Source organism: Cyrtonyx montezumae, unplaced genomic scaffold, assembly GCF_038088225.1.
Source record: "Cyrtonyx montezumae isolate F1298 unplaced genomic scaffold, pur_monq_1.0 scaffold_9, whole genome shotgun sequence".
Lineage (NCBI taxonomy): Eukaryota > Metazoa > Chordata > Aves > Galliformes > Odontophoridae > Cyrtonyx > Cyrtonyx montezumae.
This window is the reverse complement of record NW_027072100.1, coordinates 9910570-9937495: the sequence shown is the minus strand read 5'-3', so window position 1 is coordinate 9937495 and position 26926 is coordinate 9910570. Positions and strand designations below refer to the sequence as shown.

Here is a 26926-nt window from a genome sequence, read left to right as displayed (position 1 = left end):
CCAGTTTGAGCAGCCTCAGCACCTCTGCTCTGCATACCCATTGCACAGCTGCAGCTGTGCTTCATCCTTCCTTTCCCAGGTAAAGCAGTGCCGGAGCAGAGGAAAGGAGAAACATTTCCATGGGGAAGGAGCGGGGCCGGGCAGTGCAGGTCTCTGCATTATGGCTCTGAGCCCCCACCCCAACCCAAGCTGGGGAGCAGCCCCCGCCAAGCGCTCCCAGTTGGCTCTCAGAGCCGTTCACACCTCCCCTTGCTCTTTCCCAGCTTGGCAGTGTCACCTCCGTGGGGGCAGGTGCCCATCTGTCGCCAGTTGCAGTTTTTAAACGATTCCCTCCCTCCCCCTCCCTCCTCTGCCCAGCGCTGCTGACCCCAGCGGGCGGCGTGCATCGCTCCGTGCATTTCTCTCTGCTGCAGCACAGGGGAGGACGGAGCCATGCTGCGGTTGGATCCTGCCGACCTGCGGCGAGGGCACATGCACCGGGAGTTCATTGCACATCCTTGCACACGTCTGTGTGTGTGTGTGTGTGTGTGTGTGTGTGTGTGCGTGCTCAGAGTTGCAGCTGGCCCCAGTAAGGGCAGGGGGAAGGCATACTGCCTGCTCGCTGCTTGGGATTACAGGGGGTATAGCCTGCATCCGTGCAGATGCGAGCTTGTTTACTCGTACCAGATAGTTTGATGGCTTTATCTGATCACAGGTTTTCCTGAGGAAGGAAGGGTGAGTCTGAGTCACTTGAAAATGGGGGCCCTGCACCGCTGGGTAGGACTGGTGGGGCCGGGGATGTGGGGGGGGGGAGGGATGCACCCCGCTGCTGTGCCCCCACTGCACTCACACCGCATGGCCACGGGATGCTGCGGTTCTTCATGGACACCACAGATGAAAATCCAAAGAGAGCCCCTGGGGTGGAGCAGAACTGGGCTGGGATGGCTTTGGGATGGATGGACAAATGATTTTTCCATAAAATGTCCCCCAAGCATTCACACTTTGCATTTGATGAGAACTGAGGGTTTTCGAGCATACTGAGCAGAGGAGCAGAGCCAGCAATCTGCTGAGCACACACCGCATGGCCTCTGGGGTCCAGAATTACTGGGACAGAGAAGGGGCTGTTCCCTGTGTGCTTTATTTATGGGAATCAGGGCAGTGAAGTTCCCCCAGCACGCAGAACTGGGCCCAGTGCTGCCCAGCACCGTGACCTTGAGAGGTGTCTCCACATGGGGCTGGGTTGGGGAAGTGCCACCGTGCTGCACCCTCATCCTGTGCCCGGGTGGGGTACAGTGGGGCTGCTGTGCAAACCTATGGGAAAGGAGCCACGGGAACCCCACCAAAAATCCCAAACACCGGGCAGACGCTGGGCAGCCCCATCCTGACCACCGAGTGGGAAACGAGGGTGGGAGCCAGGAGGCGTTTCCCAAAAACGAGGGGCTGGGAGGGGTCGAGGCCAAAGGGCAGCGTGCCCTGGGCCAGCAGGAAATCCTCCCCACGCATGAGGCAGTGCCGGCACGCTGCGCCCGCCCGGTTGGGTTTGGCTCTGGCATGGTTGGGATGGGGCTGCAGAGCCCATCAAGGACATCCAACACTGCTGCCGCCAGCGGAGCCAAACAAAAGCTCCAACCGCTTCCTGCAGCTCCTCGTGGGAGGGGGGGAATGGTGGCCAGACCCGCAACACCACCGTGGCCCTGGCCTCCGGGGCCTGGCAACCTCCATGGCTCAGGGATCTCTGCAGCCAGGGGACCTCCATGGCTGAGGGCCTCCACGGTCCCCCCCATTCTCCCACCATGAACTGCCCAGGAGGTTCCGCCCAGGGTGTGCCATGGCTGCAGCATCCCTGGAGGTGGGGGAGGAAGAGCCATTTTCAACCTAAAGCCATCGTATCACCTCTTGATGATGCCCTGACGATGCAGCATGAGGCTGTTTACTCCTTCCTAAAGAAAAGAAGCATCTGAAATCTTAAGAAAGGCCATGAATAAATTAATTTAATTAATTAAAGGAGCCTCGTTAGAGTGCAGCAATTATTTACTGAAAGGGGGGATTTGCCAAGTACAATAAACCTGGAGCAATTTTATCCCATCTTCGCTCGCTGGCGGATGCTGTAATTAACCACTCGTTATTTGCAGGGATGACAGCTCTGTATGCTGGGAGCCGAGCAGGGCTCAGATCATTTTTTTCCCACTCTTTAATGTGGGGTTTTTGCCATAGCAGTCCTGTTACACGAGCTCAGAGATACCAGCCCTATAACGAGATTGAACGAGCAGTGGGGCAGATGCTTAAAGCAAAGGGTTGGTGGGCGTGGGTTTCCTGGCAGCATCCGGGAGCCACGTGTCACCCCATGGGGACTTCTCCTTCCCAACCTCCTCCTCTGGGCTTGGAAGGTTTTACGCTGGGGATCCGCGTTGCAGTGGGATCAATAACACAGATGAGGCTCAGCTCCTACACAGAGCTTCACATCTTCAGAGACCTTTACCAGCGTAAACTCATTAACTGAGAGGAAACTAATTCCTAGTCACATAGGTCCCTGGGATGCAGATCTTGGGGGCAATGGACCGGAACGTACTGCAGTAAGAAATAGCTGCTGCTGGTGGGCCAGGGGCTCTCCATGTGTGGGAGAGCACAGCAAAGCAGATGGGGAAGGGAGGGCTCATCTGACCCTGGGTCTTACTCCATTCCAAAGGACACGAGAGGCTCAGGGATGGGCTCCAATATGGGCGTCCCCGGGGTGGGAAGCCCTGGCCCCATGCCCACAGCTGGGTGGGGACCCACAGCTCCTATTTCTGGTGCTCTCCATGGGAGGTGCTCCTGGTCCAGCCCGCAGGACAGAACACCCTGACCTGCTCCCCCACATCCCTGCAGTCCTATCTCCGGGATGTGCTGCACACACCCATGCCCAGGGGATGGCTGTGCTAGGAACAGGAGGGCACGGATGTCTCACACCTCTCTCCTTCCTCATCCCTCCTCCTCACACTCAGTACTGTCCCCAATCTTGTTCCTATCCTTGTTCCCATCCCTGTCTCCATCCCTGCCTCCAGCCCCATTCTTGTCACTATCCCCTTCCCATCCCCATCCCAACCCCACAAGCCAGCCCTGCCTGCAGCCCCGCTGCCCTCACTGAGCCCCCGCCGCAGCCAGGCCCCCGGAGGCTCCTCCATCTGCGGGGGCACGCAGGGATGCGGAGGCCGAGCTCATCCAGGGTTACCTTGGAAACAGTGCCTGAGCCACTCGTCCCTGTCACCGCGCAGGGACCTGTGCTGCGGCCATGCGAGGCACACTGAGCTCGGCACCATGCCCGGGCGGGGACAGCAGACGTGTTCCCGTGTGCCAGCACTGCTGCGTTCCAAACTTGGGATGGGGTGAGGCTGCTGGGGAGCATATCCCATGTCCCTGTGTCCCTCTGTCCCCATGTCCCCACTGTGCTGTGGCAGTGTCATACAGCAGCACCGGGGGCTGCGTCCTCCCCTGGAGACATCACCAGGGGATGCATTCCTGAAGGACACGGGGACACTGACTGCCATAAATCACTGCCAGCACCTCCCGGCCCCGCGGATGTCCCCATGCCAGGACCCTCCCTGCATGCAGGGACACCGGGTGTGAGGCTGTCACTCATGAGATGAGCGTTCGCTGCCAAGTGCTTTGCCTTGGAGAAAGCCAGCAAATATTTCTGGGGGGGCACAGGCAGTGGGGCTGGCAGCAGAGTTCAGGCAGAGGACAGGGGCAGGACGGAGAGCCAAGGAGCTTTGAACAGTGGCTGCAGGCTTCAATTTAAGGATCGTGCCTTAAATAGAGGCTCCGCGGGCAGGCTGGAGCTGGGGGGGCACAGGGCTGGGGGGTGCGGGGACAGAGCAGGGCTGGAGAGCAGCTGGGAGGAAGGAAGAAGCAGCTAAAATAAGCAGGTGGGTGGGCAGGGAGGAAATCATCGTGGGGCTGATAACACGAGGACTGGGGAAGGGGGAAAGTCTGTGACAAAACGTCCCTGGGAAATAGGAACAAATCCTCCCTCACCCCCACCTGATGGCACAGAGAGGTCACTGGGGGTGGCTGGGGGTAGGGGGGTGACATCAAGGGAGGGATGTGGGGCACACGGTGTTCTGCGGAGGGGTGCAGCGGGGGGCATGGGGACACCCACGGGGGTGGGCAGGGGGACAGTGGGGGTGGGGAGCAGAGCATGGTGAGGTGGGGGTCACCGAGAGCATTCCCTGGGAGTGAGCTGCAGTGATTTATGAAATGAACTGCTGTGATTTACACAGGCAGTGCTCGGCCACTGAGTGGGGGTCGTGGACAAACCCAAGGAACTGCCCAGGGGGGAAGGCCGTGGGCTGAGGGGGGTCCATAAGCATCCCCATCTCCTCTCGCATAAAATGGGGCTGGGGATGCTCATTCCCTCCCCCGGTGGGAAACGTGTTCTGGGTGGGTGTCCAGGCAGGGGCAGGAAGTGGCTGAGGGCTGGACAGCAGGACACAGGGCAGCACGGCTCTGCCCTGGGAGTTTCCATATTAACCACACTCTGTTTGCATCGAAGCATTTTCCCCTCTGCGGGGCCGCTGCAGCCGGGGGGTTATTTCCTGCCCTTTTCACTCTCCCCCCGCTGCCCGCCCCCCACCCAGCCCGTCTGCTTCCTCTCTTACGCCCCGGGGGCTTTCCATGCTGCCAGAAAATAAATCTCATGCTATTTATAACAGAGGGGAAAACGCGAAGGTCTCCTCCGGCCCTCTCCGCAGCAGTGATAAGAGCAGCCGGGCACCCCCGGAGAGATGAAGGAGAGAGAGGAATTCGCAGGGAAGGATGTGGGAGGGCAGCGCGCCCCGGCCCCGCTTTCATCTCCTGACCATGGGGCAGGGGCTGGGGGAAGGCAGAGGGGTGGGAGCAGGGGTACAGGGGGCTCCAGTCCCACCCTCTGTGGGCACAGAGGGTCCCCTGGGGTCAGGGCTGGCAGCCGCTGGTTGTAACCCCTGTAAGGGATTTAGGGGCTGTGAGCGGGATCATCTGGATAATGCCTGGCTGGGGCGGGATCATGCCCGGGGGGAGCAGAGATGGGCAGGAAGCATGGGGAGGCCCCCCCCTTGGCTGACCCAATCTGTGCCCCCATCCATGGCCATGGCCCCCCTCCGTGTCCCCCGGAGCTGGCACGCACATGGAGGTGTGGGCACACACCGTGAGCACACGTGTTCCATGCACACACACTCTCAGGGATGCTCAGAGATGTGGGATGTCCCAAATGTCAGTGTCCCTCTGTGTGCCCCATATTGGGCTGGGAGGTGTCTGGGGACGTTCCCATCCCATTCCTGTTGTGGGATGGAAGCAAAATGCCTGCTCCAAATTCTAAGCCGGTTTTTAGGGAAGAGGCTGGGTTTTATCCTGCTGAAACGTTGTCACTGCTGCAGCTCCTGTCCCCTGAACCCTCCCCACGACCGCTGTTGCTGCAAGAGGAGGAGGAGGAGAAGGAGGAGGAGGAGGTCTCACTCTGCACAGACCTTGTGCAGAGCGCAGCGCTGCCATGGCGAGCGGAAACGTGGGAAGAAAACACGGAGAGAAAGAAAAGCGGCTCCCAGGCCCCGGGGAGGGGGGGGGGGGGGGGGAGCAGAGAGGAGGGAGCAGGAGGGGAAATGCCGGACCCTGCAGTACCGAGCTGGGGATGTGGCTGAGGGACAATGGGATACTGGGACATAGGGACGCGGGGATACCAGGACACCGGCTCCTGCCCTCGGTGCCACTTCCCTGCAGCACTGGAAGGAGCCATGCAGCTCACCCACTGCATGTAGCTCCGCAGTGGAAATGGGGTCGAGTGCTGCTGGGAGGGGCTTTGGCACGGGTTGGGGCTCACGGCGCTCGCCCAAAGGACAAACTGGGCTCCAGATGTCACCCATGTCCCAGCGGGCTAGCATCCCTGCGGCTCTCTGGGCACCCTGTGTCCTCATGTCCCCGTGTCCCTGTGTCCCCATGTCCCTGTTTCCCCACGTCCCCCTGTCCCCGTGTCCCCGCATACCCCGAGTGCTGACTTCCTGCCTCCGGAGGCTGAGCCGCCACTGCCGCCGCTCCCTGGCCGTGGGAGCGATCCCAGACACCGGTCCCAGGGAGCCAGGAGCGCGGCCCCACGGGGCACGGCGGTGTGGGGGGAGCCCCACGTCCACTGCACATCCCACCCCGCTGCGGTCAGGGCTGTGTCTGTGCCCCAGCCCCGCTCCCAAGGCTTTTCCCAGCTCCCAGCTGGGGACACAGACCCTTTTCCTTTAGATTTTATCCTGCACCACCCTCTCAGGGTGGCACCAAGGAGCATAACGCCAATTGTCCCCTCTGCCCGTGTCCCCTTGAGCACTGCCATTGGGAACACCGCTATTTTTAATCCCAGGAAGCTATCCTGAAGGACGGAGGCTATTTTTGCTGCCTGGGGCTCATCCCTTCCTTCCAACCTCACCCAGCACTCTCTGGGGTCAGGCACCATGGGATCAGGGTCAGGCACCGTCCAGCTGCACCCTGTGGGGCTGGGGGCAGCACTGGCACTCTGCACTCTCCACACCCCATACCCCATGTGGGACGGGGCCACGGCCAAACTCCACGGCCATAACCGGTTCTGCATCGGGGCCGTGCCCCTTTGGGTGGGTTTTCCAGGATGGAGATGGTAGAGGTGATGGGGCCGCCTTTCCCAAGGGCGTTGCAGGGCCACGGGGGCCTGGGAGCAGCGGGACAGAGCAGGACGCAGGTGTGGGGCACGGCCTGGAGGGAAGGGCGGGATGTGGGGGGCACATCTGGCAGTGGGGGGGCAGGAAGCCCACTCGGTGGCCTCGGGGTCCCAGGGGCCGCGGTGCTGCCAGATGTTGCGCAGCTGTCTGCAGCGCTTCCTCCCCCCACACCCTCCAGGAAGGCCCCCCCATCCCCACACCGCTCCCCTGCCCCCTTTCTTCTCCCGCCAAGCTGCATTCTGGGGGCTGAGTCCCACTGCTGGGGGCACACAGCTCACCCCATGGCTGGGCAGGGAGCAGGGAGAGGGTGGGGGGGCACAGGGCACCTTTTTAATTCTCTTGGAAACCCATGCAGAACCAAAACGCATCAATTCCGCATTTTGCATCAATCCCTCATTCTGCATTTTCCATCACTGCTCCCTCAACACTTGCAGGGCAATGCCACCGAACCCCCAGGTACTCATCCCCACAACTCTGGGGGAGATGCCTGGGGCCTCCAGCTAGTGCAGAGAGGCAGATAGGATCTGGGGGATTAGAGCAGCTCAGGGAGCAGGGGGTTTGCAGGCAGCAGATGGTGCTGTATGGGTCCCAGAGTGAGGTGAGCAGGATGGGACACAGCCCCAGGCAGAACAGGGGAAATCAGGCAGAAGAGGGGAGGAGGTGGATTTCCAGCCCATGTCCCGATGAGAGGCTGCAGGAGGGCTCGGAGCCCCGCACTGTGAGGTCTGGGGCGTGTGGTGCAGCCACGGGAGCACATTCTGTACTTCAGGTGCCCTCTGCCCCATGGCAATGTGTGGTGCTAGTGGTGCGCAGAGCCCTGCGGGTGCACAGGGACTGTGGAACGAGGGACCATAGGACTGGGGACTTCGGGGCTCACTCTTTAGGGCTGGAGAGGGGCAATCCCCACTGACGTTTCCCTAAATGTGGTCAGGGGAATTTCCAGTGCTTGGAGTGGAGATGAGCGGCATGATTTGGTTCAGAGTGTGACGTGGTGGGGACAAGGGAGAAAACCCGCAGTGGGGACATGGTGCCCAGGCAATCCCCACACAGCCCCGGGGCTGTTTCAGGGCTGAGGGCAGCCACATGATAAGGGGGCAGAAATTAAGGCTCTGTTTCCAGGAGGAGGTGTGAAACTAGCCCCAGAAGAAAAGAGGGAAGCTAAAATCTGCCTCCAGCCCTGCCCTGGGCTCCTGCTACGCAGTCCCAGGGCTCTGGGATTTTGGGCAGGGAGAAGCTCAGAGTTCAGAAGCAAGGGGGATCTCATGGGACAGCCTGGCTTCTGGCTGGAGGCTCCCAACACAGCAAGGAAAACCAAGATCCAGCTGTGCCCACATCCCCCCCACCTCATCTGAGAGTCCCATCCCTTCTCCAGTGATGATTCAGAAAGAGGAAGCATCACCTCTGGTATCCCCCCGCTGTGGCCTTAGGGTTATTTTGGGTGCAGAGAAAAGAGGAAGGCTGCTCACGGTGACGGCAGGGCGAAGCCCCCACACCATGCAGGGGACAGCTGTTGGTATGGGAAAGAGGAATGTCACTGTCTCCACCAGCCTGTGGCCCCAGTGCTGCCAGAGATGGGCTGAAGGAAGTGGATCCCTCCCACCTGAAGCACTCAGGGGCTTTTTTAGGTGCATGGGTGATGCAACTATGTAAATACCAGCCTGGTATGGGAGACAGCGAGCAGCTTAAAGCCTTTTTGGTCTGGGGCCAAAAAAGACTGAGTGGGACAGAGAGACAGGGAGTTGCAGGGGGACATGGGGACAGCAGGGTGGCACCCATGTCAGGCTCTGCTCCTCAGGTGTGGATGGAAGGAGAACACGTGGACGGATGGGCAGATGGACACAGGGACAGGTGGATGGGTGGGTGGAAGGACTGGTAGCTGGATTAATGGATGGATGGAAGGATGGATGGGGATGTGGCTGTGGAGGGAGCAGGTAGGGCCAAGAGCTGCACCGGGGTGGCCTCCCACTGCAGAGCAGTGAGCTCCAGTAGTGCTTTGTGCCTGGGAAATAGCAAGCAAAACATGACAGGGGCCCATCATCCTGTGCAGGCTTGTTCCCTGCAGGGCTAATAGCCACCAGCTTAACAAGCATGAGCCAGGACTGCTCCGCTGGGCCTTTTCCAGCTGCAGGGAGGAGCGACGGGGAGAGCTTTGCAGTGGGCAGTGAAATCTAGGTCAGGGCTTTCTCTAAAAGGGGCACAGAGCCCAGCTTGTGTCAGCTTCCACGTGAAGCAGCAGAGCTGCAGCGCCTGTCTGAGCATGGAACAGCAGGGAAATGCCCGTGCTCTCCTGCTGCATCCAGGACTGGGGCAAGCAGGAGTGGTGGGGACCTTGGGACATGATGCCCTTTGCAGGGCTGGCCACAGCTCCTGGCTTTGCTGGGAAACAGCCATGTTTTGTGACTTGTGCACTGCAGGCAATGTGCTGCCTGGGGATGTGCCCTTGTGCCCTTGCCGTGACACAGAGAGGTGCCCAGGCATGGGGACGCTGCTGCTTGTCTCTGAAACACAACATCCCTGCAGCCATTGCAGCCATCCACTCCCCTCCTCGCTGCCTCTGTGTGGGAGCAAAAGCAGTTCAGAGGGGGCACCAGTGATGGGAACTGACTCCAGGTTGACATTTCAACAGAAAACCCCCAAGAGAGTGAAAGTCCCAGCAGCAAAAGGAGAACTGGGGGCAGCATGGAGGGCGCAAGCTGTGGCTGAAACCTCAGGAAAGACTTTGCTGGCAGCTCAGGGATGACAGCTGCCAGAGTCAGCCTCAGCCTTGCTATAGGGAATCCAGCATGCTGCCCGCTGCCCCAAATCCCTGACTGGCCAAACATCCTGGCCCCAACAGAGCTGCAGCTGCTCTGAACAGCAGCAGTGATCCTGGAAAAAGGAGGTTTCTTCACGGCCCAAATGCAGGATTGCTCTGTTTCCCCACTCCAATACACATGCAGGGCTTGGGATGGAGACTCGAGTTGGCACTGGAATATGTTTAATTAAAATCCAGTGCTTGAAGGTACAGCAAAATTAGCAGTGGGAGCGGCGGGCGCTGGGAGGGCAACGTGGTGCTTCCCGGGGAGGCACACCCTGATGCTGGCAGCAGTGGGGCTGGAGCTGAATTGGGTTTTTGTTCCTGGCAGAGCTGTTGGAGCTCTCCCTGTGAGCCAGGCCCTGCGCCTCCTGCTGCCTCTGCTCCGGATTTCCACGTGGGCTCAACACTTGGATCTCCACAGAGCCTAGCTTTGAGACCAGGCTGGTGCTAGACTGCATATAATGCCCCCTATATAAAAACAGCAGTAAAAAACTGAGCTCTCATCATGCCCCACATTCCTCACAGCAAAAGGATGGCCGGGTGCTCTGTTTTATGGGTGCTAGGATGACCTGCAGAGCCCCTGCTGGGTGTTTCCAGCAGCTCTCACCAATGCTAATTGCAAACTCTCTGCTTGGATGTGCAGCGTGCGCTGTTCAAAGCAGCTCTGAAAAATTAATGCACATTTCCCCATTTATATTCGCTTCCCTTTTCACGCTCATCTTGGGCAATGAAAATAGACCAGGTAGAAACGGCTCTGGAGACAAAAGTAGCTGGCAACAGGATTAGAGCCCAGTGGGGCAGGCTGCAGGATTTCTATCAGCGGAGCCACCCAGGGCCTCCCCAGCACGGGGCCGAGAGTTTCCCAAGACCAAGGCAGAACCCGCGTTGTCACAGCTGGGGGGCTTTTATCTCCAAGCCCCTTCAGCCCCACAGACAGCGATAGCAGAAGGCTGCGAGCTGCAAGGAGCGCTGCCCACGGGCTGTCCCCGCTATTATCGCTTCCTCGTTTCAGTGCTGCTCACAACAAGTGGGCATCTCCCGGCAGAAATCTCCGCGTCGGGGGTGAGATGCACCCCGGGCCTGCACCGGAAGGGGGCGGGGGGGGGGGGGGGGGGGGGGGCACGGAGTAGCTGCGCACGGCCCCGAGTGCCGGAGCTCAGGGTCCCAGACTCCGTATGTGAGGTTTGGTCTCCTGAGCGCAGCTGGGCTCCGGGCAGAGGCCGTGCCGCTGCTGCCCCCTTCCCTCCATCCGACCGCACAGCACCGCCGCGCAGAGCCCTACCGCCCCTACGACGCCATTTCGTCCCGCTCTCGCTGACGTCACCGCCGCCGTTTCCGCTTGCGGAAGGCGGAAGTCGGGGGAAGGAAGGAACGTGGCGCTGTTGTCATGGCGACGCGGCGAATGACGTCATCTCCCCGCGCCGCTACGGAAGTGGGTGGGCGGCGCGGAGTGATTGCGTCACAGAGGCGGAGGCGGCGGGCTGAGGGGCCTGGGGCGCCGCCATGGAGAGTGCGAGTCAGGGTAGGGGGCGGCCGTGCTTCTAGGCGGGGGCACGGGGAACAGGGGAGGTCCCGGGGGAGGTCTGTGACGGCCGGGCTGCGAGGGCCCCCGGGCGGGTGCTCAGGGGCGGCTGTTCCCATCCCTCCGGCCGGCGCTGTGCGATAACCGCTATTTTCGGGCGGCGGAGCGCGGCGCTTCTGTTCTGCGCGGGGTTGGGAAGTTCGGCTGAGGGTTTCTGTTCCTTTTTCTGCGAGCAGAGGGCCCTTTTCTTCGCCTTTCCCCGCCAGGTTTGCATATCGTGCTTCGCTTGCTGGCTGCTCACTGTATCTGCCCTGTGCTTCTCGTCTGTGACAGATATCAACCTTAACTCTCCCAACAAAGGTCTGCTGTCGGATGCCATGACGGACGTGCCTGTGGACAGCGCGGCCGCGGGGAGGACGGCAGCGCCCGAGGGGCTGACTGCTGCCGAGGAGGAGGAGCTGCGGGCTGAGATCGCCAAGGTAAAACCGCATCTGGGCCCGGGGTCTTGCCCTGCTGGGAGGGAAACGTGAGGGTTTGGGTGCTGTGGGAGCAGGGTGTGGGCGTTTTTGATTCTGCTTAATGTGGAGCTCTAAGGAAATAAGGGCTTGATATAGCCTTTTAGCTCTGCTCTAAGCAGGAAAGCACCACTTTAGGTGAGTGGTGTGCAAACGTAAGTCCTTTTTCCTTAGGAAGCTGAAACAATGGGGTACTTAATGTGGCTTCTCCTGCCTTTTCTCTTAAATATTTATGACATTTAATGGGTCAGTTATTTTAGATTCCTTTATGCTTTCCTAAAGTTGAGAGCTTGTAATGTAATATCTCAAATTTTAGGCACCCTCTGGGTTTTAAAGGTCAGTTTGTAATTGGCATGTGAAATATAGCTGAAGGTAGCTTTACTTGTTCTTTCTTGCACTTGATAATCTCATGCTGGTTATTTGATTTGCATGGTTTAGCAAGGGAGGAGTTCACTGTTCTGAATGGCCATGCAGGTCTTGGTAAGCTGTGATTAATTAACAAGTAGAAATGAATTCTCTCTGCCCTGAAACCGCTCCGGAGTATTCTGAAAATCTTGTAAGAAAGATCTCTGAGGAAAAGCTCTTTTTCCTCAGGTGTCATTAGAACAAGTCATAAGATTGAAGCCTTAGCTAAATGAGTATTTGGTAATTGTTTTTTTTTTTTTAAGATGGTATCTGCTGTTGAAATTACAGTGTGGGGAATGAGTTCTTTTAATCATAGTGCCATTAAAACACCAGTACAAGGGCTTCTTATGCATTTTATGAGCTGAAATATAAGCCATAGGTCTACTGTTCCAACACCAGTGGTGTTTAGTTGAATTGCTCTGTTCACACCTGAAATTCCTACCAGTTCTTTACATTCGGGTGAATGAAATCATGCTGGTTGTCAGGAAGGGAGAAAGTCAGCTGAATTCTCAGAATCTCAGTAAACTGTGGTATTGAAATATGCATCTGTTGATTTCTAAGGTTGAAGAAGAAATTGGTACTCTCAGACAAGTTCTGGCTGCTAAAGAGAGGCACTGTGGAGAGTTGAAGAGGAAGCTAGGTTTGACTCCCTTGGATGGGTTGAAGCAGAACCTGTCTAAGAGCTGGCATGATGTACAAGTCTCCAATGCGTAAGTGTTGCTTGTGATGTGTTTCACATGAAAAAGGAACTGTAGCATGTTCCAGAGCTTTTCCAGGTGGCTGGAGGGTTTTGCTCTGATAGGTATATATAGAGGAAAAAAAAAAAAGGAATTGAGTGGATCTCATGTGTCCATGTAAACAACTGTATTATCTGTGGTCTGAATGCATTGTTGCTGGATGCTTTCTTGCACGATGTTAAAGACCTTGCTTTCTACTTAACAGTTCAGTTTGTCTATTCCTGCCCATTTCTTTGAGACATGGACTGCTGCTACCTCATTCTGAGCTCAAGCTCAAAGAGAACTGCAAAAAAAATGCCAGAGTTCACTCAGTAACGCATCATGGTATTTGGGAATGTTAGCTGTGTTAGCTCAGTGTGTCTCCTGGGCTGCATGCTTTGGGTTAGAAAGCCTACACTTCCTAGGAAAATAAGATCCATAGCATTAGTCTGCTCTGAATGCAATATGCAGAGACATCTCTGCCTAAAGAAGGTTTAAATTGGACTGTTTCTAGACTAGTACAAAGTGCACAGTTGCTGCACTGTTTGACAGTGCCAAAAGAGAGTGAGGAGTGAATCTGAGCGTAGCTGCCAAATGTAAAGGCCCCTTGGGTACCTGTAGGGAAATAATTCAGTCTAAAAAATCACATGCAACTTAAATGGAATTTGGAATTACTGACATTGTGTCTGCAGGGCAGATCTTTGAGCTGTTCATATCACTGTTCACCCTTTTCCTCATCTTCCCCCTATCTCCCTGTTCAATTTCTGTTACTCCTTTGTGACTGAAATATGTCATTGTCTTCTAGAAATGAATATTATAAGTTATATTCATTAACACTTTCTGTTTCTAGTTATGTGAGAACATCTGAGAAACTTGGAGAGTGGAATGACAAAGTGACACAGTCTGACTTGTGAGTGCCTCGGGCTCCTCAGCAACACCTTCGTGCTCTCTGCTGCATTCCTCATTTGTGCTGCTCCTTGTTCTCACAGGCATCAGGGGTTGATTGGGAGCTGGAGGCATAGCAGAGCTACAATCAGGACTGTTCTTAGCAGCATGCCTGATGTCCAGCTATAAGCACTCCTCAGTTGCAGAGGAGATGAGTAAAATTTACTGCTATCATCTCTCTCATAGTCTTGCCATTGCTGAAGAAAAAATTCCAATCAGTTACCAGACCACACTTGATTTCAAAATAATGTAAAAAATCAACCACAGTTTCACTTTAACTGATCATTATTAGATTCATCTGTTGTAATTAGATGTCTTACTAGTGAACCACTGTCTTTGCTGTCAAACTACTCATCTGATGTGGTAGGAATCAGTTTGATTATTACCTTTCTGTTTGGCCACAGTGGGGATATGATGCCTGAAGATATTTGCCCATAGCTAAACATAGGGGGTTTGCAAATGCAAATATGTACAGTAGGCTTTGAAAGCTGCTACACTGTGACTCTGATGGATTGATGCACGTGAACCTTTCTGAATGCTGTCAGACATTAGAAAGCAATGAATTTTAGTCTTTGCAGTATATACAAGCAGGGGCTAAATGCTGCTGCCTGCTTTGGTCTCTGGAATGTACTCTTTTGTTGTGTTAGACCTCTGTTTTCATTAGTTACTAATCATTTTGATTTTTTCATAGCTGGATGTAAGGGTGACCTTGAATGTTTTCTGTGCTGAAGATTCTCTCCATTTTGCATTTTTGTGTTTAAGAAAGTGATTATTTAGCTAAGAAAGAATGTGAGTTAGAAGCTTCCTGTCAGCAGTTCTGATCTGACTAGGCATAGTTATTTTCCAGGGTTGACAGGAACTGCCTTCAATGTACATCCTTTGAATATTTATACATGTTGTCCAAGCTGGTAGCAGATGCTTTTATAGTACCTGTGCTTTTTCTGTACATCTAGTGTTTATTCTCACAACCCCAAGGATACTGTATTGCATACAGAGAAACATGGTTTTGAAAGATGAGAGAATGAAGTGCAGTTTAACTATTTGTCCAGTTCATACTCTACAGGTAAATTACAGCTTTGAGGATGGCACTGTGCTCAGTTCATTGTTGCGTGCTTTTAATTTTTGGTGTTTAGCTGCCATGCAGTGTTTATGAAGGGAGCAGAAGATCTGAAGTCTTTCAGTTCCCAACACTTTCCAGACTGCAGGCTTTCTTTGTGCACAGAGTTTGGAGATGTTTGGATAAGAAAGAAACCAGAGCTTGGGTGTCTTCCTGCCTCTCAAACAACAGCTCCTTCTCTTCTGTCTGTAACAGAGAAGGGGGAAAGCTGTTATCAGAGAAATGAAACCTGCAATGCTGTAAGTGTAAAGGAGCACTAATGTGGAAAGTGTCAGAAAGACAGCAGTCAGAAGAAGCATCAGTCATGAATCTTGGCACTGTATCTAACCTCCATTGTGTTTGTAGATATCTTTCAGCCAGCAGCACTCTGGAGGACTGGAATGAAAAATTAACTCAATCAGAAGCGTGAGTGTCTTAACCTTCAGCCACTAATGCTGCCACTAATGTTCTGTGCCCCTGCTTGCAGTCCTTTGCTTTCACTAGATCTATTTAAGTATTTCTTTATTCTAGCTTTCACTTTTTTACCCTAATAAAAGTGTGTTCTGAGAGAGGAAGCATTTTTTTCAGGTCAGTCTTTGATTGGTTTCGCTGTGGTCCAAGTGATACTTCAAACAGCTGCCTGCTCTCAGAGGACTGGCTGAAGCCACTGAGTACCTGAGAGCTGCATGCCAGCTTTTGTGACTTCAGCTGGTGAGCTGTGCAATATTCAGACTCATCTCTTCTCGTCACCCCTCTGTGAGGAGCAAGAGCTCTTCTTTTAGCTGTGGTACCTGATGAGAACAAATGAAGCTTCAGTGTTCAAGGCAAGCCATTCTGATACTTTAAGGCTCCGAATGGATGTGAACAGCTTAAACCCCGCAGCTGTTGTACTGTGTTCATTGGCTGCAAAAGTCTCTTAGCTATGTTCTTATTAAGTGTCTGGAATTAAATTCTCATCTGGGCTGAATTACAGAAGCATTTTGCAGAAGCTGGCCTTCATCCTTTTTGCTGCATGTGTCACATTGTACGTAGGTGAAACTCTTCACAGTAGTGCAGGTAGGTAGTGTCATTGCTTTCTGAACTGATTTAAACCATGGTAAGGTGTCTGTTAGGTAAGCATGATATTGCTGTTCTCTGGAGTAGGTATGGAATTCAGTCCTTTGAGGCTGGCCTCTTGCTTTCAGTGTTTGTGAATAGATGGTTTTCTTCATAAGACAGGTGAAAGATGAGTGCAGATGAAAGTTGTTTTGCTTTCTTTTTGGCACTCCTGATGTGTGCAGGTTCTATTTTTGATGTTCTGTGACTGTTTTCTAGATGAAGAAAACGTAAACTGTCACCACTTTACTTGCTATGTAGAGTGACTTTTGTGTTTATGCTTGCCAACAGTGTGACTGACTGCAGTGGTGTGTAATCAGAGTTCCTCCCTGGGCGTGCCTGCTGGAATAGAAAACTTCTCATTATATCTGTTTCTTTGTGCTCATAAGCACCAGAAGTGTACGGTGGGAGCGTGCTTCTGGAGCATGCTCAAGGCCTGAATAGCTGTGGCATGCCAGCCTTCCTGCTTGCTTTGGCACTAGACACCGTGGCAATTCATGCTACCAAGGTAGTTGCCAGTTAAACGGGAAGGATTGTGGGCTTGAAATGTAAAATTCCAGCAGGGTTTCAGTAAAGGAGCAGGATTTCTACTTCCTTTCTGTAGAACTTAGAAATATTAGGGGACAAGTTCAAGACGACCAAAGAAGAGGTTTTCAGTTGTGTGGTTTGGGTTTGTTATGTAAATGAATCCTCTTTCCTGTTGTTTTGGAGCTTCTCTGCATAATAGTTTACAAGCATCCTGACTGACCCAGGACCTTAATGTGCTTCTGTGCTCTGCTGAATTTCCTGGTGGTTGCTGCTCCCGGTCTTGGAGCTTGACTTGTCCTCTGAGTGCAATAGAGCAAGGACAGAGTGTCAGCCCTGCCTCTGTAGCTTCTGTTTTGTGGTATCTGGGATGCAGGGTGACTTAAATGGTACAAGTGGTGATTGCTGGATAAGAGCAAGCAAGAGGAGGCTGGTATTAGGGTAAGGAAGGATTTGAGGATTCATGTCTGGCTCTTCCCTGTTTGGGTTTATAGGAGTGGGATGTGGTGAAATGTTTGAGTACTGCAGGATGAGTGCCTCAAAGCAGAGACCTTTCCTGCAGCTTTCTCTGCAGCCAGTTGCCTGTTGGTATAGTGAGGTGTTTATCAAAGGTCATATTTAACTGCTCCCAGATTTAGGTTATTCCAGTGTGCATTATAGTAGCATCGAGGGAAATAGGTGAGCAGCTGAATTTATGGGGATGGTATACCTAGCCACGTCACTTGCTAGTTGTGACTTCTAGGTCACAGCTGAGTGCAGTTATGTTGCACTGAAGGCTTTTGTAAGCTGGTCCCTGCTTGTCACAGATGCAGTTCCACACATCTGCCTGATGGCAGTTCTGGGTTAAGGAGCTTCTCATCTCTGCTGTGCTTTCCTGGCTCTGCCTCGTGTGCTGCAGTGGTGGAGGTCTGTACGTGTGTGTAGGAGCTGTGGATGCAGGACTAGATTAGTGGACTGGTGCCTGCTATCTTTATTTATTTTTCCATCCAATCACCTGTTTCAGCCGGATCGGTTCCCTGATCTAAATCACTGTGTCAGCACACAGTTGTATTAGCACTGTGCAGGAGCATGCTCAGGGGAAAGGAGCAATGCCTGAGTGCGGAATCTTTGATCATCTTAAGAATACTGCTGTCAAGTGTGGAAAAAATAGTTGGAATATCTTATCTGCTGAAGCTCAACATAATACCTGAGAGTTTTCAGCTTGCGAGGTGTGATGCTGTCCTCTGATTCTGTAAACTCTTCCTCTCATTGCTGCTCTGGTCTCAGTGCTAATCTAGGAGAGCTGGGTGCCAAGCAGTGCAGTAAGCATGGCTGTTTTAGTCAGCACAAGGTCTTCCTTGTCTCTGGCAGACAGCCACGAGCAGCAGGACTTAGGGAGCCACACTGCGAGAGCGGAGGGATGGCATCCTCCTCTTCTGAAGAAGCCTTGGCCCTGCAGTTCATGCCTAGCTGTTGCAATCAGGAGTGCATTCTCGATTCAGAAATACTTGGCTGTGGTCTTGATCAAAACCATAAAGCCAAAGAAACAAATGTGCTGTAGTTGGCATTGCTTCAATCTAGTTCAGGTGTTCTGGTGCTGCCTCCCACTATTTTGTTTGGAGCGAATGAGAAGCTGTCACTATGGGGCTTCAGACCTCGGGAGCTCAGAGATGGGAGCAGTAGGCTGCTAAGGGGAGTCCAGGGGCTAAACTTGATGATCCTCATGGGTCCCTTCCAACTTGGGATTTCTGTTCTGTTTATATTTGTCCTTCTGCTGAATGTAGTTGGGCAAAAAAGTAATCTCAAGCTTAAGTGTTTGGAAAAAGAAAACTTGGCTTCAGTTTTTGGACTTGTTTTCAAGACTTGAGTCTTATAAGAATGTCATAAATGTGGATGTTAATCACCAGCTGTGGGATAGCTTAGAGTGAATCAGTTAAAGAAAATGACTTGAAGAGCCTTTGTTCCTAAGATGTGTCACATTTGATGGAAACAAAGGTTCTCAAGTGTCTGAAGCACTTGTATAAACCCAAATGTAATCAGCTGATAAATGTGAGCTGTCAGACTTATTTATTGTGGTTAATGGTAACTGATAGGAAACTTCTCTATCCATTTAATTCTAAACTGTGGTTATAGAGCTACTGCTGATTCTTGCATTTCTTTTTCTGTACAGTGATCTTAGTCTTGCCTCTATCCTCTGTACCCTGACACCACAACCCATTACTTGCTTCTTCAGTGCTCCAAGCATATTATGGAATGGATTCCTAGATTCAGCTTTCTCACTGTCCAAAATATATTAACAGAGCAAATAGTATGCTACAGTACTTGAATTGCCACATAGAAAATGGGCTTTTTTTTTTTGCAAATGTTTCTCAATTTTAAGAATGTGTGATCAAAATGGTAATGTAACTGAAATGAGTGTATGGAAAAGTTAATCCTACACTCGTTGCCTTCCAAAAACTTCAGTGAACTTAGTACAGCTCACTAACCTAGCTTCTTTCCTTTCATGTGGGCTCCTTTTTAAACTGGGGGATGCATCTCACTTTCAGAGCCTAACCCTGTTAGTTCAGCTTACTGGTTGGTTTTTTCTCTTTACTTAGTTACAAGAAGACCCAAGAAACCCTTTCCCAAGCAGGACAGAAGACTTCAGCAGCCCTTTCCAATGTAGGTTCTGTAATCAGCAGGAAACTTGGGGACATGAGGTAAGGTTTCTGTTTTGTGCTCTGCTGCTTTGATCTTGATTTCAAACAGACTTTAAACAATAACTAGGCTTTTTTCCATTTTTCTGCTTAGTTGGCAACACTCTGCTGTTGATGGACTACCTTCTTATGTGTGGCCCTGTACATCATCAAATTCAAAACAGATTAAACACTTATTTTACCCCTCAACCAGTCTTTAACCTGTTCTGAGGCATTTAACAGCATGATTTTGCTTAGGAGAACTGGCAGAACGTTCTTAGCTCCCTTCTCTCTTCTACTGTCTTAGTTTCACTGCAACTTTTTCACCACATGTAAGAAATTAGTATTCAGGTTTACTTTTCTATCAATTACTGTATGGTGGAGGTGTGTTTTCTCAGTGTTACTGCTTTAGATTAGAACAGGATCATTCTTGTGTGCTTTAAAGTGGAACAAAGTCTGGATGCTGCATATCATGCAATTCCAAACTCTGTGTGTCAGCTTTCCAGGAAGAGGAGCAGCATGCCTTCTGAACACAGTTTGGATGACATGAAATGCATCAGAAGATAGGATAATATTAAACAGTTCTTGTTGTCTCTGGTTATCTAGATTCCTTTAGATGGCAGCTGAATTAGTTGCATATTTAAAACTCTCTTGGATGAAAATTCAAGAGCTGATTCCCTCAGTTGCTCTCTGGGGTTCTGTCTCTGGGAGTTACGAAGCTGGAGGTTGGAACTGATGTTTTACTTCATCTTCAGAAATGTGAGCTAAGGATTGTTTCCCCATTAACAGTGTTGTGCAGATGTTGCATGTGGAATATCTTGCTGACACTCTTCTTGGAATTGAGAGCTAATTTGGAATCTACAGTCTAAGCGACTGAGGAAGTATTCATAGAGCTTGAATTTAATATGATGTTCCAGATCTTGGACAGAAACAGTAGCTGTTGTTCTTTGTAGGGAATTTCCTATTCCACTGTGGCTGGGATTACCCAAGTGGTAAGAACTTACTGCCCTCTGATCACATAGTGCTGATTTGTTCTATGTCTCTCCCCACTGAGTCCCTTACTGTGTTCCTGGAGGGTAATGTTGGTGAATGTTTTCAGTATCTCACTTGCCTGAATTTGGCAGAGGACTAGCTGGCTTCCTCCCCCTTCCAGTTGAGGAAGGAACTGCTTCAAGCTTTTAATTTTTCTGTCCTGGCAACTACCTTATTTATGGGAAGAAGAGATTTATGTATAATCACTTGTGACATCAACAGACAGATGCTGATGCAAGATATTACAGTAATAGCTCTTCCTAGGCTGGTAATGGTGAAGTAATCTTGTAAATTCTGTAGTCTGGTCAGGCTGTTGTGTCCAGGGGATGGGAACTGTACTCTCCAGATCAAACTGAGAGCTCCTGAGCCAGCATTGCCACCAGAAGAAGGGCAGGACCAAGGCTGTCAGCATGGCATCTCTTTGCTGGCAGAACAAGTTCACCATGTGACACAACTGTTGCTGCACAGTTGTTTGGGCCAGCTGATGGAGGGAGGGATGCGTGGCCGAGCCAGGAGTGGAACTTGGTCCTCACACATCAGGCCTTCACAGCCATGGCATTGCTCAGCATTAGTCACCAATTTCAAAACACGGATTCTTTTTTGTAGATAATACTTTGGATGATGTATGAGGAAGCAGAGGCAGCTTCTGTCTTTTAATTTGAGGATAGCCCTGCCAAATTTATTTCAGGAGGATTTGCTTTGTAGGTATGGCCCTATAGGGAACACAGTAATGATGATTATTTTTTCAGAAGACTTTCAGTTTTTTCTGTGCGTATGTAAATGAAATTCTCTCTGCTCTGCTGTATTCAAGTCCCGATATCTCTAATTCTGAACAAAGTTTAACTCTGAGCATAAGCTTCTGCAGGAACTGGCATTTTCTACCTCAACCAGGTGAAACTGTACATGGTTTAGATATGCGATCAGAGCTTCCAGGGTGAAGTCTGTCTTATTGCTGTTACCACTTCTCTGAATGCTGGGGGATGGTCTTTGTGTTCCGAGAATCTCTGTTCCAGGTCCCATAGCCTGCACTGCAGCCTTGTTACTCTACTTGCTTTTTCCTCTTCCACTACAAATTCACTTGTAATGAAGGTTTATTTTCCACCACTGGAAGCGTTGAGATAACAGAAGGGATTTCCTTGTTTAGTCAGCCTTCACCGGTTGATAAATGCAAGGAAGGCCTGATAAATGGACAATCTCCTCAGATATGCAGAGGGTGTAGTCATAATGCCATTAAAAATGTGTGGACTGGAAGGGTGTGAGGTACAGTAACAGGGGCCTGGGTTGAATCTTCAGAGTTGCTGCATTCTGTTCAAAGCACTTGTAAACGTTAAGGCTGTTAATTGCAGGGAGAGATTGTCTCTAAAGGCACCTATTAGTGCTGTTGCTCTATTAGATCACCACCAGTGAAGGAAACGTGGCTTAGTTATTGGGTGGGATTTTTCTAAGCCCTGGCCAATTCAGCTCTTTCTGTTATCTCCACATAAAGTTGAAAAATAAATTGACTTTTAGGCGTTCTGTTCCTGCATTTTACTGACCCCAGTAAACTGCAAATTGAAGGTGTTTTCTTCTTGTCAGATAATAGCTTGCTTTGTGCTTTTGTCTCCCAGTACATTTTGTGGTGTCTGATTAAGTTTGCTACTGTACATAATACTACAAGCAAAGTTATTTATGGTCAGATGGAGCCCCCAGACTCCTGGCTTCACAGAGATTTTAAATCCTTATGACTGGAGGAAAAAGGGCTGCTGCCAAAATGCCTACAGGTTTACCAGTGCTTGTGGTATTGCATACAGAGCAGCATGCTGCATGGATGTTATCTGTGCTCTTCTCCTTTTACAAAGAGCAAGTGGGAAGTTAGTTTATTTCACATGCACAGACAGCATTTCAAGGAGTCTGTGTTACCAAAGGGCCAACTTGAATACAGGGGAAATGAAATCCCAAAGCCTAATGTCATTGCTCTGGCTGGAAGGAAAAGCCTTTGTGTTCCTTGCCAAGCACTTTGCATCCAACGTGCTGTGACTGCTTCCAGCTGCAGAGGTAAAAATGGTATTTGAGTGAAATAAAACACTGCTTCTAGAAGGAGAAGCCTCATTAGAGCATCGTGGAAATCTTACTAGTAGCAGTAAGGAAACATGGTCTGTAACTTCAGACTGAGATGGTACTGCATTGCAAAATCTGATGTGGAAATTGGTAACCTGGTGGCAGATGATTCACCTTAAAAATGGGTCTGTGTGTGTTGGGTGTGCATGTTACCTTTTATCCAGATACTCTTATCTTTATTATGCTGTGATTTGTTTGTTCTCTGTGCTGTAACTCTGAGATCTGCAGGCTTGGCAAGATAACACGCAGGCACCCGGTGCAGGCTGCTGAAATGGGAGGTCTCGGCCAGAAAGCCTGGCCCTGCTGTCCTTGTGCCACAGCTCAGAGGGAAAGGAAGTATTTTTATCAAATCAGCTGGCACTTGGTAGAAACTTTGCTTAGGAAAGCAGGCTCTAAAAAATAATTAAGTAAAAGCAGTGGGTGGGTACGTGTGGTTAGGTGCTGTTACTGTCATCTGAGAAACCACTTAGTCTGGGTTGAGTTAATGAAAAGCAATTGTTTTTTTTGCTTGCTTCTCTAATTTATTTTGAGAGGCTTCCCCCTATGGGGATGACTTTACTGTCCCATGATCCTGCGACCGTGTCCCTGCTCAGCTGCCCTGCATTTAGCATTCAGATCTGCACAAGTGTCTGACTGTTGCTTCCCTTTTCTCTTTTTGCTGTCAATGGCTTCTCTCAGGGCTCACCCCTTCTCGCATTCCTTTAGGTAAGATATTCTCCAAGGTTGCTCTCAGAGCAGATGTTTCTGTGCCAAGTCCTTGCAGGCTTTAGTTAAAGGGGAAGCTAATAATTTAAGCTGGAAACCCCTTTTCTAAATATCTCATTGTCAGGAAAGGGAAGGGAGGGATTTTAGTGCTGCACTAGTGCTCAGCATCCTGTGTGTGGACTGAGGGGCTGAGGGCGTGCTGCTCGTGCGTGGCGTCTGTTGAAAACTGTCATTTAACTTTTTCCTCCTCATTCCAAATGCTTCCAAGCAGCAGTTACTCCATCCGCCACTCGATAAGTATGCCAGCAATGAGGTAATGTCACAGTGTTTCCTCAGTGGGGTGGGTGGGAGTGTACAGCTGAGTGGTGTTCTTTGCTTTTGTGTTCGGTCTGTGCCAGTGGTTCACTTCAGAAGGGTTTGCTGCTCGGAGTCTGGGGTAACAGTGTTGTGCAGTTTAAGTCATTCAGGTTTTCATGTTGGTTTTTGTTTTTAACTCCATCTCATTTTATGGCTATTAGCACCTGTGCTGTTTTTGGACTAAGAACAGTATTGGTACTGGACCAAAGTCTAATTGAAATTTGCAGCTCCCTCCCAGGAGGGGGGGCCATTACAGCCCTTCTCTTGCCATTTACACTGCAGCCATTCCTAATACTGAATCCTAACTCAAACCTTCTGTCTCCACCTTGTGAGCTGAGTGCCCTTCTCAGAGTGCTTCTGTGGTGTATTAGATGGTGATCCTTCAAGAGAAGCAATCACCAGAGCCCTCTCTCTGATCAACAGATGCTGTTTTGTGGGCACAAAGGGAAAGTGCTGATCTGGATGAAAATACCTGAGATGAGGCTGCTTGTTGTTGCCCAGCTCATGGTGCTTACGCAGTCTTCCCTGGGGAGAAGGCTCTGTGTGACTAATTGCCCAGCAGAGTGCTCTGCTCAGTGCTCCCCTGGAAACATTCAGCAGCAAAGCTGTCAGCACCACACAGCTGACCTGGCTTTCATTGCTGATTAATTTATTGCACTGTGATTCTTATGAGCATTTCCTGACGTTATGACCACGGCTGTGGTAACAGAACTGCCCATAGGCACGTGGCCCTTCCCCTTCCTGCCATCAGGATGCAAGGTGGGAAACCGAAGCCTTTTTTAAAACCCTTGTCAGCTTTTCATTTCCATGATATAAGACAGCATAGGATGTTTTGCCCCCAACTTTTTAGCTTGAGATTGCGTGCTGCAGAAACATTTTCCTTCAGAGTTTGTATGTGGGGTTTTTTGACTGGTGTGCCTGAGATATTTGTGCCAAGGGCTAGCATGGTGAGGAGCTGCAAGTGTTCTGGGTGCTCTAGAATTGTGTGGGAACAGCAGGGAGCCCAGGCACACCGTGGTTTCATTTACACAGGAGCTAACTTGTCTTTTTTTGTTGTTGTTTTCCTCTTTCTTCAAGGAATTCTGCAACCTTCAAGTCATTTGAAGATAGAGTTGGGACCATAAAGGTAACTATCTGCTTTGCCTTATACACATACAGTGTGAAGCCCTGAGCAGAAACTTTAATTTCTGCAGTGTTTTTGTTGCAAGCTATTATTTAGGCAAATGGCTTCTCAGATATACTGAGCCTTTGCTCTACAGTAGGTGACCTTGACGAGGGAGATTGGCTTGGTAATCTCAGTGCTGGTTTTTTGTTATCCTAACTAGCTTCTCTCCTTTCAGTCCAGAGTGGTGGGCAGCAGGGAAAACAGCACTGATGGCCTCCAGTCCCCCTCAGCTGGAGACAAACCTCCACAGGACAGCGCTCCTTTCTAGACCTGCAGTGTGGCTTCACACAGCTGTGCACGACTCCAAGAGCAAGCCTCCTCCCTCCCAAATCTTCACAACAGCAACAACATGTAAATCCATGAAGGGGCTGAGAGCCAGTCTGGAGAGATCCGTAACTCATTCATAGACACTGCTGCTGGATCTAAATCAAATAAAGAGAATGCAAAGTTTTGTACACAGATAATATTTTACACTAAAGTTTGTAGATGAATTGTATCACTGTGCTGTCCTTTTGGGAGAGCACTGAAGATGGAGTTTCCCTGAAGTAGCTCAGAAATGCCACTGGTGTAGAAAAAAGCTTTGTTTTTTTTCCCACTTGTGTCAACAGTTAAATTGCCCAGTGCAGTGTGAGGAGGGCAGTTAGGGGAGAAACCAAGAGGAGGGGTGTCTTAGCTTCAGCTTCTGGCTACGTTCTCTTGGTTCAGGGCTCGCCAAGCAGCTATTCTCCCATCTCCCAGGCTTCTCCCATTACTGCTTCCTCTGGTTTCCATATGAGCAGACTGGTAAATGGGGCAAACAGTTGTTTTTCTGGGCTTCCGAGAGGGAAACTTCACTTAGCAGCTGCCTCGTTGTTACACTAATGCTCTAGCTTTAACAAAACTAAGATCTTTATTTTTAAATGCAATGAACTTTAAAGAAATAAAGCTCAAAAAAAAAAAAAGCTTTGGCATCATGTTAGGGAACTGCTCCCTTGCACTCTTGGAACTGAACTGCAGGCCTTACATTGCCTTATGCTTTACTTGCTTATGATTTTTTTTCTATAGAGAAGACTGTAAGGGTTATAAAGCTGGATATTGAGCACTGGAGTTTTGCATCATACAGTAGTAGCAGCATGCTTGTAAGCCAGTTTTGTGTAAACTTTCAGTGGTGCACTCTGTTGCCCAGGTGTATAAAACTTGCTTCTCCCTTCTCAGCTTATGCTTTCGTTCTTGGAGGAAAAGAAATCTGAAGGCTGCTAGCAACAGGGCTGGGTTTAGAAAGGACAAAGCTGTTGCTAGCAGTACTTTACTATGCTGGAGGGACTTTGCTCTCTGTGGGCCTGCCTGTCTGGTACATCTGACTGCGACTGTGTGGGTTTTTCAGCTGAAAGCCCTAGCTGCAACCTTGGTTTACAAAACCAGCAGAGTCACAGAGCTCAGCCAGTTCCCAAAGTGGATGGTTTGCTCTTTTGATGCCCAACTTCATTGCTCGGGAGCTGAAAAGTTGTGAGTTGTCTTATGGAGCCCTGAGCTTATTCTAGGCAAGGTACCTCCACACAGCAACACCTAGAGTGAGCAATTCTGTGCCTTAGAGACCAAGTGGGACTTTTTCAGGTCTTTAGGCTTGCCTATGTACATATCTGGTAGCTTTAGTGGTTTATCACCCCCAAGGGACTGGACTGCCTGACCCTTAGAGAAGCAAGTTTTGACACGTTTCTGCTGATTAATCCCCACTTCCCACCCCTGCTCCCCTCCTGATCTGGGGACCTGTGATGTGAGTAGAAGGCAGATGTGCTAGGCAGTGCAGTGGAGTGGAGTGTCCCTTCCCAGCCTGCCCTGTTTGACTTCGGCTGGCCTCGGTGTGAGGAGCAGAGCGGGTGAGACGGGCCCTGCTGGAGCTTGGCTCTGGAACTGTTTCTTTTCACAGGTCAACTCTGAGGAATCTTGTCAATAAAGCATTCCTTCGGGAGAAAACGGGGTGAATGTTTTTGTCTCGTTCTGCGTGACGGTACTGCAGTGTGTTGTTGTGTGCTGTGAAGCGTTGCTGCTTTGCAGGGCTGGGGAACGCCCACCCCTCAATACAAGGGGCTTTTGCAGGGGAGCGCGAGGTGCGGAGGCTTCACGTGGAGGGCTGGGGGCTGCAGGGGACGGGGTTGCTCTGTCCCACGGAGCAGCAGCGGGCGGACAAACAGAACCGAAACGCGGCGGATTGCAGCGCCTGGGAGGGCGCTCCGAGCTTCAGCTAAGAGGAAACGTGATACGGCGAGCAGTCAGCTCTCCCTGGTGGTCTAGTGGTTAGGATTCGGCGCTCTCACCGCCGCGGCCCGGGTTCGATTCCCGGTCAGGGAAGATCCTTTTTGTCGCTCCCTCCCGGTGAAGAGCCACTTTTCAACCCCGGGCCGCAATAGGGCGCGCCCCACTGCGCGCGCCCCACGCAAACCCGCGCTCCGTTCCCTCCGTTTCTCGCTCGCTCTGCGCACGCTCCATCTCTTCCACGCGCGCTCCCGGCAGGAAGGCGGGGCGCGCGCAGGCGCGTTCCACACTGCGCGCCGCTCAGGCCCCTCCTCCACCCGCCCGTGGTCGGTGTCGCCGGGTCCCGGTGCTGCGGAGCGCTGTGGGCGCCGCGCCGCCAGCAGCCGCCGCCGCCGGGCCGTGT

The 26926-nt window shown here is 51.4% G+C and overlaps 1 protein-coding gene and 1 non-coding gene across 9 annotated transcripts; both read left to right on the top strand.

Annotated features, from left to right (window-relative positions):
• Positions 1-10928: 10928 nt before the first annotated feature.
• On the top strand, positions 10929-25281 carry TPD52L2 (TPD52 like 2). 8 transcript variants are annotated; one of them, XM_065754386.1, is made up of 10 exons: positions 10929-10984; positions 11318-11463; positions 12466-12614; positions 13471-13530; positions 15028-15087; positions 18858-18959; positions 22743-22769; positions 23041-23082; positions 24204-24252; positions 24467-25281. In XM_065754386.1, the coding sequence occupies exons 1-10, from the start codon at positions 10966-10968 to the stop codon at positions 24557-24559; spliced, it is 747 nt and encodes a 248-aa protein (XP_065610458.1). In that variant the 5' UTR covers positions 10929-10965; the 3' UTR covers positions 24560-25281. The 8 variants fall into 8 exon arrangements, with proteins under 8 accessions (XP_065610458.1, XP_065610462.1, XP_065610461.1 ...); XM_065754388.1 differs by having other exon boundaries at positions 10948-10984; positions 11345-11463; XM_065754390.1 differs by lacking the exon at positions 13471-13530.
• Positions 25282-26547: 1266 nt separating this feature from the next.
• On the top strand, positions 26548-26619 carry TRNAE-CUC (transfer RNA glutamic acid (anticodon CUC)). The gene has a single exon. It is a non-coding gene; the product is annotated as a tRNA-Glu (tRNA).
• The last annotated feature ends 307 nt before the right edge of the window (positions 26620-26926 follow it).